At 53.0% G+C, this 18,284-nt stretch overlaps 1 protein-coding gene across 1 annotated transcript in view; it reads right to left on the bottom strand.

Annotated features, from left to right (window-relative positions):
- The window catches only part of PARP1 (poly(ADP-ribose) polymerase 1), a 32,478-nt gene extending 23,910 nt beyond the window's left edge, over positions 1–8,568 (bottom strand). Inside the window, exons 1-3 of the mRNA XM_077779930.1 lie at positions 8,526–8,568; positions 4,737–4,902; positions 150–265 (exon numbers count right to left, since the gene is read on the bottom strand). Of these exons, the coding sequence (XP_077636056.1) occupies positions 150–265; positions 4,737–4,896 (276 nt within the window). The 5' untranslated portion in view covers positions 4,897–4,902; positions 8,526–8,568. The remainder of the gene's footprint in view (positions 1–149; positions 266–4,736; positions 4,903–8,525) is intronic.
- Between the last annotated feature and the right edge of the window lie 9,716 nt (positions 8,569–18,284).

The following is an 18,284-nucleotide window of genomic DNA, read 5'->3' as shown; positions in this document are numbered from 1 at the left end:
GAAGGCCCCTCAGAAATGGTAACAAACCCATGTGCTCCATGCCCGCGAGGTCTTCACAGCACACCTCACCACTGGCACCAAGCCAGCATCGAACCCCGCCTCTCTGTCCTTGGACCCCCCCACAACAGAGCCCAGGAGGCCCCGCCCACCTTCTCAATCTTCTCCATGCAGCCCTTGCACGTGCTTCTGCTGGACTTGGCATACTCCGCTGCGAAGTCGGCCAGGGTCTTTTCTGTCTTGCCGCCGCCCGCATCCTGGCCTTTGCCTGAAGGACAGACCTCAATGAGCCTCTGGTCAGCCCCGGGGGCTCCAGCCCGCCTGCGGGAGCCCTCAGGGTGCGGGCGGACCAGCAGCTGCTGGCGAAGGGAGAGGCTTTTTTGGCAAAGAGACATAGAGACACTGCCCTCCCTCCTCGGGCTCTCAGACGGGTGTGGCTCAGCTCCTGGCTCCCTCTATCGCCTCAGGGGCCTTGCCTCACTATGTGGCAAAGTGCCGCCCCTGAGCGGATCAGCAAGGCCACAAAGCCCGCTACCTTCCGGGTCACCTTCTGATTTCCAGCACACTTCGTCATCAAAACCAGGCGCTGGGGTCACAGGTCTCTCGTTCCAGAAAGACACAAGGACCCTTAAGAAACACGGCGAAGGCTCATCTGGAACCTGCAGGGAAAGCTGCCACGCGCAGCAAGAAGTCTCCGGGATCGACGGCCAGGCATCCGGCCTGAGGGACACTCTTCTGTATGAGGAATTCCAGGACTGAGATCGAGAGGGGCTGCCCTCTCCCACCACATCTACACGGCGTCGGACCAGGGGCTCTGGCGAGCGCAAAAGCACAGAAAAAGAGCCAGAAGGTTTAACAGTAAAGCCCTCTGTCCCTGTACGTAACATGATCGCATAGGCCCTGTATCTGTAGGAACATGTTAAAAACCACTGCAACGGTTAAGTGAACTGAGCAAATCTGCAGAACCAGAGATCAACACATGAAACATTTCTAAACACAAATAAGCCTATCAGGAAAGGAAAATATGCCACACTCCTGTTTAAGTGGCGTTTCAACACAATAAATGCTCAGAGATGATTTACAGAAGGTTCAAACCCTCTACGCTGAAAGCAGCGGGACGTCGCTGAAATTAACGAGGACCCGAGTACGGAGAGATTCGTCCTGTTTGCAGATTGGCTCCTTTTGCTAATATATCAATATGTCACTCCAGCTCCACCCAGATTCTGTGTGATGTGAATCCAAACCCGAGCAAGGGTCCTAGCGCAGGAAATGGACATGTTTACCAGAAGGCTGGTAAGGAACTACATACAAAGGACACAGAGAGATCAAAATAGTACCGAGAAAGAAGAGCCGCAGGTCTCACGCTTTGTGATTCACAGCATCCCATGGACTGAAGGACTGAGGCCCGGGGGGGGGAGAGGGCTGAGTCCAGACAGACCTACAGTCACAGGTTTTAACAAAGTTTTCACAAACGGTGTGGGAACAAAACGGTATCAACACGGAAGACAACATAACCCCTTCCTCATGCCTCACACAAACGTTCCGTGAAGACGGATCAGAAACCAAGCGTGAACGCCAGCGCTGTGGATTTCCAAAGAAACCGGAGGGAGTGTGTCTCCACCATCCGTGGACAGGTCGACGTGTCTCAGGAAACACAAACCAATAAAGGAGAAGGAAAAAAACCAACTACTGCTCTTCATGGGATGTCAGTAATTAAACAGGCCGCAAAATGGGAGAAAAAATCCACACCTTATTTGTATCTGATAAAAGCCCTGCCTCTAGAATTTTCCGAGAATTCTTACAACTCAACAGAAACACAAAGGCAAGTTAAACCCACAAACTGGTCTCACTACATACCCAGCTGTGGGGAGGAACAGGGCGCTCCTGTCCCTCGGGTTGGGGGGGGGGGGACAAGACTGGGGAAGGCCTGTGGCCCGCTCCTTAAAGAGCCGAACATCCACCTAGCGAGCGGCCCGGCTCCATTCCCACGGCTACCTGCAGATCTGGACACAAATGCTGAGGGCAGCTGTATCCGGAACAGCCCAGCCGGTGACGATTCGTGCTCAACCAACAGACTGTGCTCCCGCCCAGGAGCACTCCTCAGCAATGCAAGCACCAGGGGACCACACGGCCAACCTGAGGCCCCCGGGTGCCATGCTGTGGGGAAGGGGCTTGTGGGAGCACACCCCCCTCCTTCGGAAATCCCAAGTCACACAACACGCATCCACGAGGACCGAAACCAGAGCAGTGGCTGCCCAGGTGGGAGGGTAAAGGAGAGGGCACAAGAGAACTTTCTGGGGGACCGAGAGTGCTCCCTAACTCAATGGGTGCGTGTTACAGGGCTGCGTGCATCTGTCAAAGATCTGCGGACTACACGTGACTTACTTAAAAAATTCCAGGTAAGTTCAAGACCAAAACCAGAGACAGAGCAGACGGGGCCACTTCAAACAGCATATTTGAAACAGGACATTTCAAACAGCACGAGGCTTCCATGTGGTAAAACATGCGAACGTGCTTCAGAGAGAAATGTCAAAGAGCGCCTGGCTGGCTCGATCTCAGGGTCATGAGTTTGAGCCCCATGTCAGGGATAGAGCATACTTTAAATTTTTTCTTCTTTTTACATTTATTTATTTGTTTTTGAGAGACATAGCCCAAGCGGGGGAGGGACAGAGTGAGGGACACAGAATCTGAAGCAGGCTCCAGGCTCTGAGCTGTCAGGACAGAGGCCAATGTGGGGCTTGAACTCATGAACCATGAGATCATGACTGAGCCAAAGTTGGACCCTTAACCGACAGAGCCCCCCAGAGGCAGAGTGTACTTAAAAATAAAACCTTTGGGTCACCCGGGCGGCTCCGTCAGTCATGCATCCGGCTCTTGGTTTTGGCTCAGGTTCGGGGGCTTCCGCTAACATATAAACTCAACCTCCGATACTGGAGGTGAAAACATCAGAGGACAGACGGCATCTGACATCTACAGTCATTGAGACAGTGTGGTGCTGGTGGGACAGACAGACAAGCAGCAGAACAGAGTCCAGAAACAGCCAGTTACCCAATGCTTGACAAAGAAGCAAAGGAGACATTAGAAGAGAAAAACAGAATTTTCAGGGCATCTGGGGGGCTCAGTTGGCTAAGCATCTGGTTCTGGGTTTTGGCTCAGGTCAAGATCTCACGGTTCGTGAGTTCGAGCCCCGCGTTCACGCTGTCAGCACAGAACCTGTTTGGATTCTCTCTCTCCCGCTTGCAGTCTCCCTCTTGAAACAAAAAAAGAATTTTCAACAAGCGGTGCTGGCACACAAAAATCCATCCAGGCATGTTGCAGCCTTTACAAAGCGTCACTTGAAACGGACCATAGCCTGGGGCTCCTGGGTGGCTCAGTCGGTTAAGCATCCGACTTCGGCTCAGGTCATGATCTCATGGTTCGTGGGTTCGAGCCCCATGTTGGGCTNTGGAGGTGAAAACATCAGAGGACAGACGGCATCTGACATCTACAGTCATTGAGACAGTGTGGTGCTGGTGGGACAGACAGACAAGCAGCAGAACAGAGTCCAGAAACAGCCAGTTACCCAATGCTTGACAAAGAAGCAAAGGAGACATTAGAAGAGAAAAACAGAATTTTCAGGGCATCTGGGGGGCTCAGTTGGCTAAGCATCTGGTTCTGGGTTTTGGCTCAGGTCAAGATCTCACGGTTCGTGAGTTCGAGCCCCGCGTTCACGCTGTCAGCACAGAACCTGTTTGGATTCTCTCTCTCCCGCTTGCAGTCTCCCTCTTGAAACAAAAAAAGAATTTTCAACAAGCGGTGCTGGCACACAAAAATCCATCCAGGCATGTTGCAGCCTTTACAAAGCGTCACTTGAAACGGACCATAGCCTGGGGCGCCTGGGTGGCTCAGTCGGTTAAGCATCCGACTTCGGCTCAGGTCATGATCTCATGGTTCGTGGGTTCGAGCCCCATGTTGGGCTCTGTGCTGACAGCTAGTTCAGAGCCTGGAGCCTGTTTCGATTCTGTATCTCCCTCTCTCTCTCTGACCCTCCCCTGCTCATGCTGTCTCTCTCACTCAGAAATAAATAAAACATTAAAAAAATAAATAAAAACAACAAGAAACAAAAAACGGACTGCAGCCTCAAGTGTAAAAGACGCACTGGGAGGACACGTGCGGGCAGGACCGCTCTGTCCCAGAACGGAACACGGGAGGGAAGCCTTGCCGGTCTTGGCATGGCGATGGCGACACGTATGCCACCACACCACCAAGTTTCATAAATCCAGAAACTTCTGTCTGCGACAGACAACGTCAAGGGAACGAGAGACGACAAGACAAAGACCGGGAGAAGACCGCAGAAGGCACGCCTGACAGATGGCTGCGATCCTGGGTCCACGAAGAACTCTCAAACCCACTGGTCACAGAACAAGTGACAAATGGGCAAAATATCCCTCGCCAGAGAAGAGCTAGACAGCAAGGAGCTCATGAAGAGATACTCCGCGGTGTATAGCGTCAGGGGCTGCAAATTAAACCACGACACCGCTACGCGCGCATCAGAAGGGGCCCGACCCAGAGCATGAACGCCCTGAGCCTGGGGAGGATTCACTCGCTCGCTGCTGGTGGGGACGCACAGTGTGCAGCCACCCTGAGGACAGTTTGTTGGTTTCTCATAAAACCAAACACGCTTTCACCGTGTGACGCAGAAACCACGTTCCCTGGTTTATTTACCCANTAGACCCGCCGCCTCCCTAGGCTGTACGCACCTGTCACCCCTCCAGCCTCCGCCGTCTTCTTGACCTTCTGCTGGTCATCCCACCTGAGTTCCGAGAACCCATCCACCTCAACGTCGGGCTGCCGGATGGTGTGGCCGACCTTCCAGAAGCAGGAGAAGTGGTACCAGTGCGGGACTTTCCCATCAAACATGGGTGACTAGGAGAAAAGCACAGGAAGGTGAGCGAGCGGCGGGCCCTGCCCCCAGCTGAGTCTGAAAGAGGGCAGCAGAGCTGTGCTCTCCACGTCACATGAGAAGTGGGAAACACAGCATCTCCGGAGATGTTCCGAAGGGCCTGCAAAACTGCTGCATTTCAGGGCTGAGGTCCTCTCTGGATGAGGGACCCCCGCCCCGGGACCTGATCCCTCGCGCCCACCAGGGCGGCCTGGACTCCAGGGCCTGCATGGCCCAGAAGGGGCTCTTCCAGCACCTCTGTGGTTGGAATAACGAGAACAAGTCACAGATCGTGTGCAAAGCAGAGAAAAATGTGTCAGGAAACCATGTCAGGCTCGCAGTAGCTGCAGCGAGGGGAATGGGATGAACCCTGAGGCCAGAGGGGGGCGGGGGGCAGGGGACAGAGACCCCGTTGAGCTAAGTGGTCCGCTTGCCCCCCAACCCACCCAGGGGAAGCTGCTTCCCCTCTCACAGCGGTTGCTGATGGTCCATCAGGCCTCCCTCCCAGGGCCCAGCGCCGGGTGGACAGGGGCCAGCAGATCGGGGCCGCCGCTGGCACTGACTGGGTACCTGGCGCTGCGCACAGGCCACCCACCTTCCTGGGGGTGTAGGAAGCAGCGCCCCCATCACAGATGTCTGGGGGAGCGGCACACAGGTGGCAAGTGACTCAGCCCCGATCGAACCCGACACCAAGGTCCCTTCTGCCACACCGCACCACTCGGCAGGAAGAGCTACTTAAAAATACACAAACGGTTCTGACCAAAGTGAGAGAGGCCCCAAACCTCTGCTTTTAGAGAAAATAAAGCTGCGTGCTGTGTAGACGGGGCGGGGGGGGAGATAAAAGCAAAACAAAAACTAAAACAGCATCAAAAATAAATACCACGCGGAAATTTCCAGACAAAGATGTTGAACAGGGGAAACATTTTGAGAAAGCAGTGACAAGTTCTCCCCTGGGGGAGTGGCCCTCCCAGGGTCACAGAAGGCTCGCATCAGCAGCAAGCAGCCTGGTCTACAGCACCTCGGCCATTCCCTGGGCCCCGATGCCCCGCGGTCCTACTCAGTAGCACCTCCTCGGACCCCTGGGAGGCTCTTCCTCAGCTCCCTGAAGTTCGGGGTGACTCCTCGGTCAACGTCCGTCCCGCACCAGGCAGGAGCACCCCACGTCCGCAGGGGAGAGGAGGGCAGGGGGAACTGCTAAGGAAGAGGCAGCCTCCACACCCAACACGAGGCATCGGGGAAAAGACTCGTGTTGAGTTCTGGCTCTCAAGTTCCCACCAGAGCGGCCGACACATCCAAAAGCGTCTGGCCACCGTGCTGCGCATTGCAGCGGCTCCCACGAGGCTCCTCGGGGCCCTGGCGCCCCTCGTCTACCCCCTCTGCAACGCTCGGTCACATTCCTGCAAAGGAGGCAGGTGACCCAGGGCCTTCGCCCTCGCCCCCCCCCTCCCCCCCCCATCTTGGTCTGGAGGCTGTGTCCCAACCAAGGACGCAGCGAGGGCTGACCGAGAGGTGCGGCCCAAGGGTGTGCTCACAGCACAAGCCTGGGGGGTTGTTAGGGCTCCCATTCTCCCGCCAGAGGAAAGACCCCTAATCAAAGCAAGGCTTCACCCTAAAACTTGGGACCGGCGAGGATACGGCCGGAAGAAAACCAGAACAAGGTCACGAGACTATGCTTTCACCTGGCAGCCATAAGCGCAGCATCTGTGTACTCAGCAAACACCCAGCACCGCCGAGTACCAAGGTCCTCGCTTGGCTCCCGTCTGCACACAGCAGGCCAGCCCGCTGCTCGCCACCCGGCAGACACCATGACCCCCGCGGTTCGCTTCAGCTCTAAGCTGAGCAGGGAGCCGACCCCCACCCTTTCCCTGCCCCTGCAGAAAGGCCCAGCGGATGCCCGGAGGCTGCCCTCGGGCCCACCATCTAAGGCATCAGGTATCTGATAGCTCAGAGAACAATCCTCGCATACAAATGTAAAAACAGATATTGAAATCACCCAAGTGGGAGAAGAATGGCTTCTTTCTTCCTGACCTCCACCAGCTCTGCACACGAGACTAGACTTTACGTTCTGAATGGAAACTCCACCCCCCCCATCACAGTCACAGAAAACCACTCACTTTTAATAATAGTTTCTTTCACCATCCAGATCGCCCAACTAAGGCCCAGAATGCTACACTTCGTTTGGTCCAGAAATCAGTTCCTCTGTGGGGCCATCCCCAACAACCCCCCCCCCCGGAGGCCCGAGCCCTCCTCAGTATCCGACAGCCTCGCCCAAGCTTCACGCAGGCTGTCCTAAGGTCCTGTCAGTCCTTCCCGATAGGACAGGGTCCTCTCTGGCTGACCTGCAAAGCCTACGAATGTCCCCTTACCGGAACGAAATTTAAAAATGCATAATGAACTACACACGCTCACGAGAGAAACCCCTAGGCAGAAATCATCATCAGAACACTTAGAAATTCAGGGGGATGCGGTGAGCTTTAAGGAGCTAAACAAGACTTAGGACCTACTCTACCAACTACACAGTAACTGAATACTGATGAGCATGAGGGTATTTTGAGAAACCCCCAACCCACGGACAGTGCCGTGAAAGTGACAAAAACCACAACTACTGCTTTTACTTCTCTGCTTATACCCACAATCAGAAAGGAGCACTGGAGATGTAAATTTCTTCTCCAACCCCATAATCTCCTGAGAGTCCTGCACTGAGAGTTTCTTTTTCTAATTCTTTGAAAAATGTTACTTCTAATACAGCTTAAAATCAAGCAGCCTCTACATTCAGGTTTAAAACCGGAGCGCCTTTGTGGGAGATAAGCTTCCTGGGCCTCGTCTGCCTTTCCAGACTTCCTGCCACTTCCGTGCACAACAAATGCTGATCAGGGTCCCGACCAGGCACTCTCTCCCCGGGGTGTGCGCCCCAGTACAGGACCGTTTACCAGTCATCCGCTTAATCAAACTGGTGACTGCTGCACAGAGCTGGGGTCTCCCTCTGTGTCCCTAGGACCCAACTGGTGAAGCTCCGTATTCACTGAGTGGCTAAGTACCGCGGGATAGGTACTCACCTAAGTAGGCCCTGAGGATACAAGAACACAGCCTCAATCTGTAGCACCAACTCCTCTCCACTTGGTAAGTACTGAAAACCCAGTGAAGACTACCTGGTGGTTCCTCAAACACACTGCTGCCTCACTGTAGGGAGGGAAATCAAGTCACCCTAACCGTGAGCACTGAATGAAGCTACCAGAAGGTTCATGTTGGAAAGGAGGGCGGGGAGAAGCAGCACTCGGGGGGCCGGGGGAGGCGGGGGCGGGAAGCCCTCCCACCCCCCGCCGTGGCAGGGTGTGCCCGGGGGCATCCCCTACGTGCCTAGAAGCCCCGAGGGGCGAGCGGCACCCCTGAGGCCGCTCTTACTCAAACCGGACAGCTGGAAACACCTCAGGATGAGAGCGCGCCTTTGAACGTGGAAAGTTTGGGGGAAATACGACTTCAAACCACTTCAAATTAAGCCAAAAGTGAATGCGCGGTACAGAAGGGCACGGACTTGCACAATTAAGAAAAAAACGAAGACGAGCGAGTGTTGAAACGACACCTAAAACCAGATTAAACGAATCCTTACACTCCAGTCGCCATCACCAACGGAGGACAAAAATGTCCCGGCACGACGTNGCGCGCCCTCTGCCGGCCGGAGGGGCGGTGTTTCCCAGGAGCTTACGGCTCTCGCGCAGCCGCGGGCAAGGGGCGGAGCATGGAGCGCGCTCCGCCTTCTAGTCCATTCGTGGGCGGGGTTTGGGGGCTGACTATGTCCCCCCAGTGAGCTTTGCCCGGGCCCCCTGTTACTAAGAGGGCCCCAGTGTCCTGGGGGCGGCCCTAAGGCGCCGGGGCCCACGCGGACCCGGCGTCAGTACCACCTCCATCGCGAACCGGGTGCACGGATGCTCCTCGCGGGTGTTTTCGCGCACCTGGTAGGTAGGCTTCCCGGCACCCGAAGCCGTCGTTAGAGGACCTGCTGCTATAGGACTGTTTTTACATTTCTGTTTCAATCCTGTGCGTTTTATTGTAGTCATTTAAAACATTACAGTGGATGGGGCACCTGGCTGGCCGGGTCGGAAGAGCATGAGGACTCTTGACCTCAGGGTCCTGAGTTCGAGTCCCACGTTGGGCGTGGAGCCTATTGAAAAACATGAATTAAAAACAAAACATTGTAGTCCCACGTGCTGCATCTGAGACTATTCATTTCTGCTAGGGCGGACGAGCAAAATGAACAGGACCAATGAAATTCATGAAGCGTGGTCTGCATGGAGAAGAAGGAAGCTGGGAGCTTAAGAGATTTGACATTGAGCAGAAGGGTTGTGAAGCATAGGGAAGAATCTTAGGTAGGTTGAAGGTAAATAGAATGAGTGGACGATGTGATAGAACAAATCAAATAATTAGAGAGTCACCAAATCGAAAAGACTTAATCATTCCACTTCCGGGTTCACTCCTTGGTACTGACATGGTCCCGTTGTGGCCCTATTCGCGCTGCCCAAGAATTATTGTGGGTAAAAACCCTTGTCTGTTCAGCAGGCTGCTTGGGCCCCGCCACGCCTGCCCCTGTGTCTCTGGAAGTGGGCTCCAGGTACTCTGAGGAGTGGGGTCGATCATCCTCAGCCCTGGTGTCGGTAACCGCGCTGTCCGGCTGGCTGATGCAGTGGGAAGAGAAATATACCCACGCTGCGTACCCCACGTTGGGAAGGTGTGCCCCTCTACCTTGCCCGTGCTCCGTGTGTGTTATCTACCTGTCTAGAGTCTCTTTCTGCAGGAAGTTGAGATCAGGTGTTTCAAGTTGATTCAAAGGAACCCTGCAGTTCAAGTGAAGTTCAAGCATCTTAATTTGGTCTGTGAGGCTTTCTCTCTTGTGACCTCTGCGATAGCTCTTCCCATCGTGGTGTCTGCGGGAGCTCGCCCCGTGTTAGAGGCACACAGGCTTTACCCGGCCAACGAAGGGGTCCTGAGCACACTCGAAGGGTAGGAATTCCTGTCCTGGGACCCAAGGAGAGCGAGCTGCATCCGACTGCTCCCTCAGGGTTTTGGCTTGGATGTTTTAAAATGCTTCTCCAGGGGCGCCTGGGTGGCTCAGTCAGTTAAGCGTCCGACTTTGGCTCAGGTCATGATCTCACGGTTCGTGGGTTCGAGCCCCGCATCAGGCTCTGTGCTGACAGCTAGCTCAGAGCCTGGAGCCTGCTTCCGATTCTGTGCCTCCCTCTCTCTCTGACCCTCCCCTGCTCACGCTGTCTCTCTCTCAGAAATAAAAATATTTAAAAAATTAAAAAAAAATAAAATGCTTCTCCAGGGGGCACTTGTGGGGATGAGCGCTGGGTGTTATATGGAAACCAACTTGACAATAAACTATTAAAAAAGGGGAAAAATGCTTCTTCAGGGATGCCCAAAACCTCTCGGGGTGCTGGCCACTCAGGATGAGGTCCCATTCTCCCGCTGCTAAACCAAACACCTTGACTCTCTCTTCCGTCCCACACCCAACCCATCACCAAATTCTAACTTTGGAGTCTAGTGGTCTCTTATGTTTTTAATGTTCCACTGCCCCTCAAGCCTGCTGCCTCTCTACCGGCCCAGCTGCAAAGGGGGGGAGGGGAGGCTCTGTCTTCCTGGCCTCTCCAGCTGCCACCCCCTGGTTCCGAGAGGATGATGTCATAGGACACTTCCTGGTGGCCTCGTTTCCTGAGAAGTGTCTGCCCTGCCTCCATCTTGGCAGCAGGAAGAGCTTTTAGGAGTAGCTCTTCTCTTCTCGCTTCTACTTCCGCCCTGACTTCTGTCACTTCTTAGGGCCATCCATCAGCTCTGCTGGGGGTTCCAGAAGGTCTCCAGCCCGTGAAAGTATGTGAGGTCGCTTTAGATCTCAACCTGTTACTGCTGTGTTCAGAAGCCTCCAAGGGCTTCCCATCATGCCTGGAATAAAATCCTGAGTTCTTCCCACGGCTGAATCTGAGCCCCAGCCACCCTCCCCCGGGGCTCCTGCCTGGTCCTCAGACACCCCAGGCCCCAAGCCCGCTCTCAGTGCTCCCTCAGGAGCACAGGGCTGGCTCGCAGTCTCTGCGGGGCTTCTGTTCACCCACCACCATGGCCTCCTGGCAAAGATGTTCAGTCTCCGCACTGCGTTTTTATCGTCTTGCCCAGCTTTACGCCCTTTCACGCTTACTGGTCCTAACAACTTGTTTTATACATTTGTATGTACGGACCTACACGTACACTTATTGCCTGTCTCCTTCACCAGGATGTAAAGTCCTCCAGCGTGGGGTTTTCATCTGTTTTGCTCATTTCTAGTTTTTTTAATGTTTATTTTTATGAGAGAGAGAGAGAGTGAGTCGGGGAGAGGCAGAGAGAGAGACACAGAATCTGAAGCAGCTCCAGGCTCTGAGCTGTCAGCACAGAGCCCAACACGGGGCTCGAACCGCGAGATAAAGACCTGACCCAAAGTCAGACACTCAACCGAGCCCTCCAGGCAACCCAATTTTGCTCATTTCTTCTATCCTCAGCAGTGCCATGCACCTGCAAATATTTGTTGACTGAATGAATGAATGAGTGAATGGATGAATCCCTCACTTGGCATGTCCTCTGCCGAACCCACCTGTTTCCTAATAACGTGCCTTCACCCTTATATAGATTTTCATCCTTTACGAAGAGCTTTCATAAACATGGCTTTCTCCTTATTATAATGCCACATAAAAATAGGTTTAAAAAAACCTACCAACCAATCGTACTTTCTGGAAGCATTCAGTCTGTCCACAAAACAACTGCCACTCCCCCTCCCCCATTCAGTAAACAAAAAGACAATGATTTCCTAGAAGCTGCAGGAGGAGGAAGTTGGAAAGTGCCACACAATCAGGTAGACTGTATCGGGTACAGCTACTTTCCATTATGCACCAACGAAGCCTGTCTTGATTGCCGATGCTGATTCACGTCCAAATGCTGCACCCGGTAAGGTTGGTGGCTATCGAAAAAGACAAGAATGTCTCAAGTATTATTTAGTAATTCTTAAGAATTAAGAATTAAGAATAAAGAATTTTTTCTTAAGAAAAAAACCCAAAAAGACAAGCAAAACCTCCCCCAAAAAACAAAACACAGTTTCAAAAATCATCTTACGCAGTTCGAGCCCCGCGTCGGGCTCTGAGCTGACAGAGCCTGGAACCTGCTTCAGATTCTTTGTTTCCCTCTCTCTCTTTCCCTCCCCTGCTCATGCTCTGTCCCTGTCTCTCTGTCTCTCAAAAATAAACAAACAAAAAGAACCCTCTGGAAGCATCTGGATCGCCCCTACCAGCAAGTTTGCTCAGAGGGCCTGTAATGACGTTTTCCACTAGGCTACAGAAGGTCTCCTCCCTCACGTGTGGGACGAGAAGAAATAATCCAACCACCAGAAGGACTCAGCTGCCCTGGGAACTCTCCGCTTCTGTCTGTCTGGAACATCTTTGTTGTAGGAAAGTGGCTTCTGCTGCACGGAGGTCACCGCTACCAATGTTTCTTGACCTGCATTTNGGGGGGGGGGGGGGGGGGGGAAGGGGTCTTTTCCCATCAGTTTTGCTTAAGACGTTCCAGGTAAGAGCTCTGATGAAACCTTCGTGGGTCAGAAGCCCACTCCCGAACCAGCCACCAGTGACCAAGGGGTATGGCAGCTTTACTGTAGCCGTGTGGGTGGGGCGAGGGGGTCCCCTGGAGAAGAGGTGCCAGGCAGACAGTGGTCATCCCGGTTTGCCTAATGAGAGACTGACAACTGGTGCCCTGAAGGCCAAAGTCAACGTGCATCAGTGTCACCATCAGGTTAAAACAGTTTGAGGGGCGCCTGGGTGGCTTAGTCGGTTAGGCGTCCGACTTTCGCTTAGGTCCTGATCTCGCGGTTCGTGGGTTCGAGCCCCGCGTCGGGCTCTATGCTGACTGCCAGCTCAGAGGCTGGAGCCTGTTTCAGTCTGTGACTCCCTCTCTCTCTGACCCTCCCCTGCTCATGCTCTCGCTCTCTCTCTCTCTCTCTCCTAGAAATAAATAAAAAATATTTAAAAAAAAAACAGTTTGAAACTATTTGCTAACATTTCAAAATGTGGATATTTTTCAAAAATGACTGGATTTCTGTTTCTTTTTTTAAATGTTTACTTATTTTTCAGATAGAGAGTGCAAGGGAGGGTCAGAAAGAGGGGGAGACACAGAATCCGAAGCAGGCTCCATGCTCCAAGCTGTCAGCACAGAGCCCGACGCAGGGCTCGAACCCACGAACTGTGAGATCATGACCTGAGCCAAAGTCAGATGTTCAACCAACTGAGCCCCCCAGGCGCCCCCGATATGTATTTAAAGCTATATCCCTTATCCTGAGTTACGTTCTGGCCACACTGTTCAGAATTTGTAGGTCTATTCTACTTTGTTGTTGAAATAAAGTTACTCTGTTTCCATAAATGCTCTCACTGAAAAATAAAATTGCTTGTAATTTTGCAAGTAATACATGATTATCTTTTGCTTATTAAAATAGAGACAGTGGGGTGCCTGGGGGCTCAGTCGGTTAAGCATCCGACTTCAGCTCAGGTTATGATCTCACAGTTCATGAGTTTGAGCCCTGCATCAGGCTCTGTGCTGACAGCGAGGGGCCTGCTTGGGATTCTCTCTCTCTCCCTCTCTGTCTGCCCCTCCCCTACTCATGTTCTCTCTCTCTCTTTCTCTAAATAAATGAATAATTTTAAAATAGAGACAATGAACTCTTCTTTTTTTCTCTCCAAACTGTATCCAGAGCTCTCTGGTATGCACTGCTTGGGATACTGGGATTGCCCCTCCCCAACTGAGGACAGAAATAGAAAAGCTAACATCTGACTAATAGGAATTCCAGAGAGAGAGAGAGAGAGAGAAACACAGACATGGAAAGAAGGAAGTATTTCAAGAAATAATGGAAAGGAGTTCCTCAAAATCAAACAGAACAAAACACAGAAGACCTCCGAGTGGAATTTGAGAAAAGAAAAAAAGGACACACACGCCAGCAAGCTCCCTGTGAAGAACTGTAAAAATACCAGAGCTAAAGAGGAAATGATAAAAACTGGCACAGAAAAAGAGGCCACCACACCGAGGAACCAGAATCCATCTACCATCGGATTTTCCCAGCGACAGAGTGGGGTAGCACTGATCCGTGAGGAAATTCCGAGGGAAATGGATCTTTTAGAAGAGAAGAAAAAGACCCGGAGATTAACGAGCAAATCAGCACATTCAGGAGAAATCGTGGAGGGTGGGTCGGTCAGGCCTTAAGGGAAGGAAGAGGCCAAACAGGGACAACACAGCCCAGGCTTCAGAATGCGTGACGCGTTTTGACTCCAAATGAGGGAGCCAAGAGCACAGGGTTCCGCGGAGGTGACAGGCACATGTACTCCGGCCTTGGCTGGTCTAGAAGGGGGGCCCCTCCTCCTGCTATCATGTTATAATTAGAAAACCCACAGCTAATTAGAAAACGGGGCAAGCACAGGTCTGCCTGGAGAGCTCGGTCGGTTGAGCATCAGACTTCAGCTCAGGTCATGATCTCGTGCTTCATGGGTTCAAGCCTCGCGTTGGGCTCTGTGCTCAGAGCCTAGAGCCTGCTTCCGATTCTGTGTCTCCCTCTCTCTCTGCTCCTCCCCTGCTCGTGCTCACCGTGGCCAGCGGTGTACAGACGCATCCGTGAGCAAGCCCGTGAAGATTCAGGCTCAGGAAGCAGGTTGACACCAGCAAAACAGGCTTGGTCTACCTGGATTGTACCACTAACAGGGCATGGATGGCCTGTCCCCCCCAGAGCGAGGGACCATGTTGTGGGGACACAACCAAAGCGTCCTTCTCTCCAAGATGCTCAGAACCTAGTATAAACTTGTGCACCCTCCCATCTAATCTGTGAACTCTCAAGGACAGAGCCATTATCTGGCTCATTTATTTTTTAAAGTTTATATATTTTGAGAGAGACAAAGGCAGCATGAGCTGGGGAAGGGCAGAGGGAGAGGGAGAGAGAATCCCAAGCAGGCTCCGCACTGTTAGCGTAGAGCCCCCGATGCGAGGCTTGAACCCATGAAAGGTGAGATCACGACCTGAGCTGAAACCCAGAGTCGACACTTAACCGACTCTGAGTATCTGGCTCATCTTTGAAGTTCTGTACCTGGGACAGTGACTGGCACAAAAATAACCCAATCGATGTCTGCGAGATAAGTGACACCTGCCGTATTTAGAGCCAACCCCGGGGCAGACTAAAATTACAGCCAGCCATCGCCTGATAGACTTGAACTTGCTCATCCCCTCTGAGCCACTAGGAAAATGCCTGCCCATCGGCATCAGAAGACCAGACATNTAAAAACAAACCCAAGAATTAAAAAAAAAAAAAAAAAAAGCTTGTACCAGGATTGTTCACAACAGCCCCAAAAGGAAACGACTGAGATACCCACAAATGGTGGAATAAATGTGTTGTGGTATGCCCATTCAGTGGAAATCTATGTATACAGTCATGTCAATGAGTGGACCACAGCCCAATGTATATGAATCACAAGGACAGTGCTCAATGAAAAAATTAAGTCAGAGAATAATTAGTTGAGGCTAGATCCATTTATATAAAATTCAAAGTGAATTTTTATTGTATTTATTANGGACAGGGGCGCCTGGGGGCTCAGTCGGTCAAGCACCTGACTCTTGGTTTCGGCTCAGGTCATGATCTCATGGTTTCGAGCCCCCCTGCTGGGCTCTGTGCTGACAGCGCAGAGCTGGTTTGGGATTCTCTCTCTGCCCCTCCCCTTCTCGTACAGTTACTGTCTCTGTCAAGATAAATAAACTTAAAAAAAAAAAAAAAGCAAGGACAGTTGTTTCTCCTTGAGAGTTCACAGAGCTGACCTTTTAACAAGCCAGGCACACTGTTTCTCAGAAGGTGAGGGAGGAGGAAAGCTTTTGACCGGGTCCCTCCATGAAGGTCTATGCCCTCTTTCTGTATTTAACGGCCCGGTTCCGAAGTCCCAGGAAGATGTTGGTTTGAGCCTGGGCCCCGCCTCTTGCCCGCTCTTATCTACAAAGTCCTGAGCTCTCCAGTGTCGCATTTGCTCATCTGTGGAACAGATGATAGTAGGGGTGCCCGTGAGGTGCTGCGAGGAGTGAGATAACGGAGGTGCAGCCCCCAGCCTGGCCCGTATTAGGAGCTCAGTCAATACTTGTTGGACGCACGGCCTCTGGCCAGCCCTGGGCCGCCTGAGCCGAGCCCGTGCTCTGGGCATGTACCTTCCTGGGCCGAAGAGGTGACAAGATGGCCATTCCACAGGGACGCCAGCTCGCTGGTGCCCAGATGGGCAGGACCAGGTGGTCGCGCCCCAGTGGGCTCACCAGGCTCTCCTGCCCAGCTTTCTTAGTCTCACAGCTCAGTTGGGTCCCTGTTTCCAGAAGAAATCAGTTGAAAACCAACTGGGAGATTGATATAAAAATCGGCATATNGCTGTCAGCACAGAGCCCGATGTGGGGCTCAAACCCACGAACCGTGAGATCATGACCTGAGCCAAAGTCAGATGCTTGACCGACTGAGACCCCCAGGCGCCCCCACAGGTCTGTTTTAAAAGCAGGGACAGGGGCGCCTGGGGGCTCAGTCGGTCAAGCACCTGACTCTTGGTTTCGGCTCAGGTCATGATCTCATGGTTTCGAGCCCCCCTGCTGGGCTCTGTGCTGACAGCGCAGAGCTGGTTTGGGATTCTCTCTCTGCCCCTCCCCTTCTCGTACAGTTACTGTCTCTGTCAAGATAAATAAACTTAAAAAAAAAAAAAAAGCAAGGACAGTTGTTTCTCCTTGAGAGTTCACAGAGCTGACCTTTTAACAAGCCAGGCACACTGTTTCTCAGAAGGTGAGGGAGGAGGAAAGCTTTTGACCGGGTCCCTCCATGAAGGTCTATGCCCTCTTTCTGTATTTAACGGCCCGGTTCCGAAGTCCCAGGAAGATGTTGGTTTGAGCCTGGGCCCCGCCTCTTGCCCGCTCTTATCTACAAAGTCCTGAGCTCTCCAGTGTCGCATTTGCTCATCTGTGGAACAGATGATAGTAGGGGTGCCCGTGAGGTGCTGCGAGGAGTGAGATAACGGAGGTGCAGCCCCCAGCCTGGCCCGTATTAGGAGCTCAGTCAATACTTGTTGGACGCACGGCCTCTGGCCAGCCCTGGGCCGCCTGAGCCGAGCCCGTGCTCTGGGCATGTACCTTCCTGGGCCGAAGAGGTGACAAGATGGCCATTCCACAGGGACGCCAGCTCGCTGGTGCCCAGATGGGCAGGACCAGGTGGTCGCGCCCCAGTGGGCTCACCAGGCTCTCCTGCCCAGCTTTCTTAGTCTCACAGCTCAGTTGGGTCCCTGTTTCCAGAAGAAATCAGTTGAAAACCAACTGGGAGATTGATATAAAAATCGGCATATTGGGGGGCTCAGTCGGTTAAGCATCCAACTCTTGGTTTCAGCTCAGGTCATGATCTCACTGTTCATGGGATCGAACCCCCAGTTGGGTTCTGTCGGTTACAGTGTGGAGCCTGTTTGGGATTCTCTCTCTGTGTCTCTGCCCCTCCCGACTTGCGCTCTCTTTCAAAATAAATGAATACACTAAAATAAAAAAATCTGGATGGCAATTTATTAATTCAGCATGGGAAACAGCAGTGTTTAGTAGACATGAACTTGGAGTTGACTCGGCAAGGTTGTTGTCCTTTTAGGAACAAAGGTAGGACGCCCCTGGAGAATCTGAAGGGAGGGCAGGGCCCTGTGTCTGCCGCGTGGACAGGGGGTCTCCGGGACCAAAGTCCGCAGGCCGTGAGGCCACAGAGGTCACCTGGGCACTGCACCTTCTCTGTGCCCTGGCCCCATGTGGGGTCTCAGCAGCTCACCTGCGAAAGGTGGGTGGAGATCCCCCGTTACCCTATGACTTCCCCGGATGGACGGCAGGGGTGGAGCAGAGGAGTGGAGGGTCCTGGGAGGGGCTGGACCCACAGCCAGCTCCAGGAGCACCCCAGCTGGGCCCAGGCTGTTATCACAGACATCGCCAGGTCCCATGGCCAGGACCGTCCTAGCCGGCGCCCCCAAATTCTCTGCTGTGCCAAACTCTTCCTTCGTTTTGTTTGTAGGGGAAATGACCCCCAGAAAAGCACCCAGGACCATTTAGAAGGATTACAAACGGGAGGCAAGACACTGGGTGGGGGGGGAGGCAGAAAAGCACAGGACACTCGTTCAGCCTCGCCTGCTGTGTGGGTGTCCAAGGGGCTCCCCTGTACATGGCCCCCCTTCTCTATAGAGAAATAAGACTGGAGGAAAGAAAACCAGGCCCTTTCTTACCGACGTGGGCCAGCGTGGAGGACGCTTTGGGTCAGCGGCGAACACCCAACCGCAGGACAAAGTGCACTTTG

The sequence above is a fragment of the Crocuta crocuta genome, unplaced genomic scaffold (assembly GCF_008692635.1).
Source record: "Crocuta crocuta isolate KB4526 unplaced genomic scaffold, BGI_CrCroc_1.0 scaffold322, whole genome shotgun sequence".
NCBI classification, from domain to species: Eukaryota; Metazoa; Chordata; class Mammalia; order Carnivora; family Hyaenidae; genus Crocuta; species Crocuta crocuta.
The sequence above is the reverse complement of the archived record's forward strand: the minus strand, read 5'-3'. Positions and strand labels throughout refer to the sequence as shown.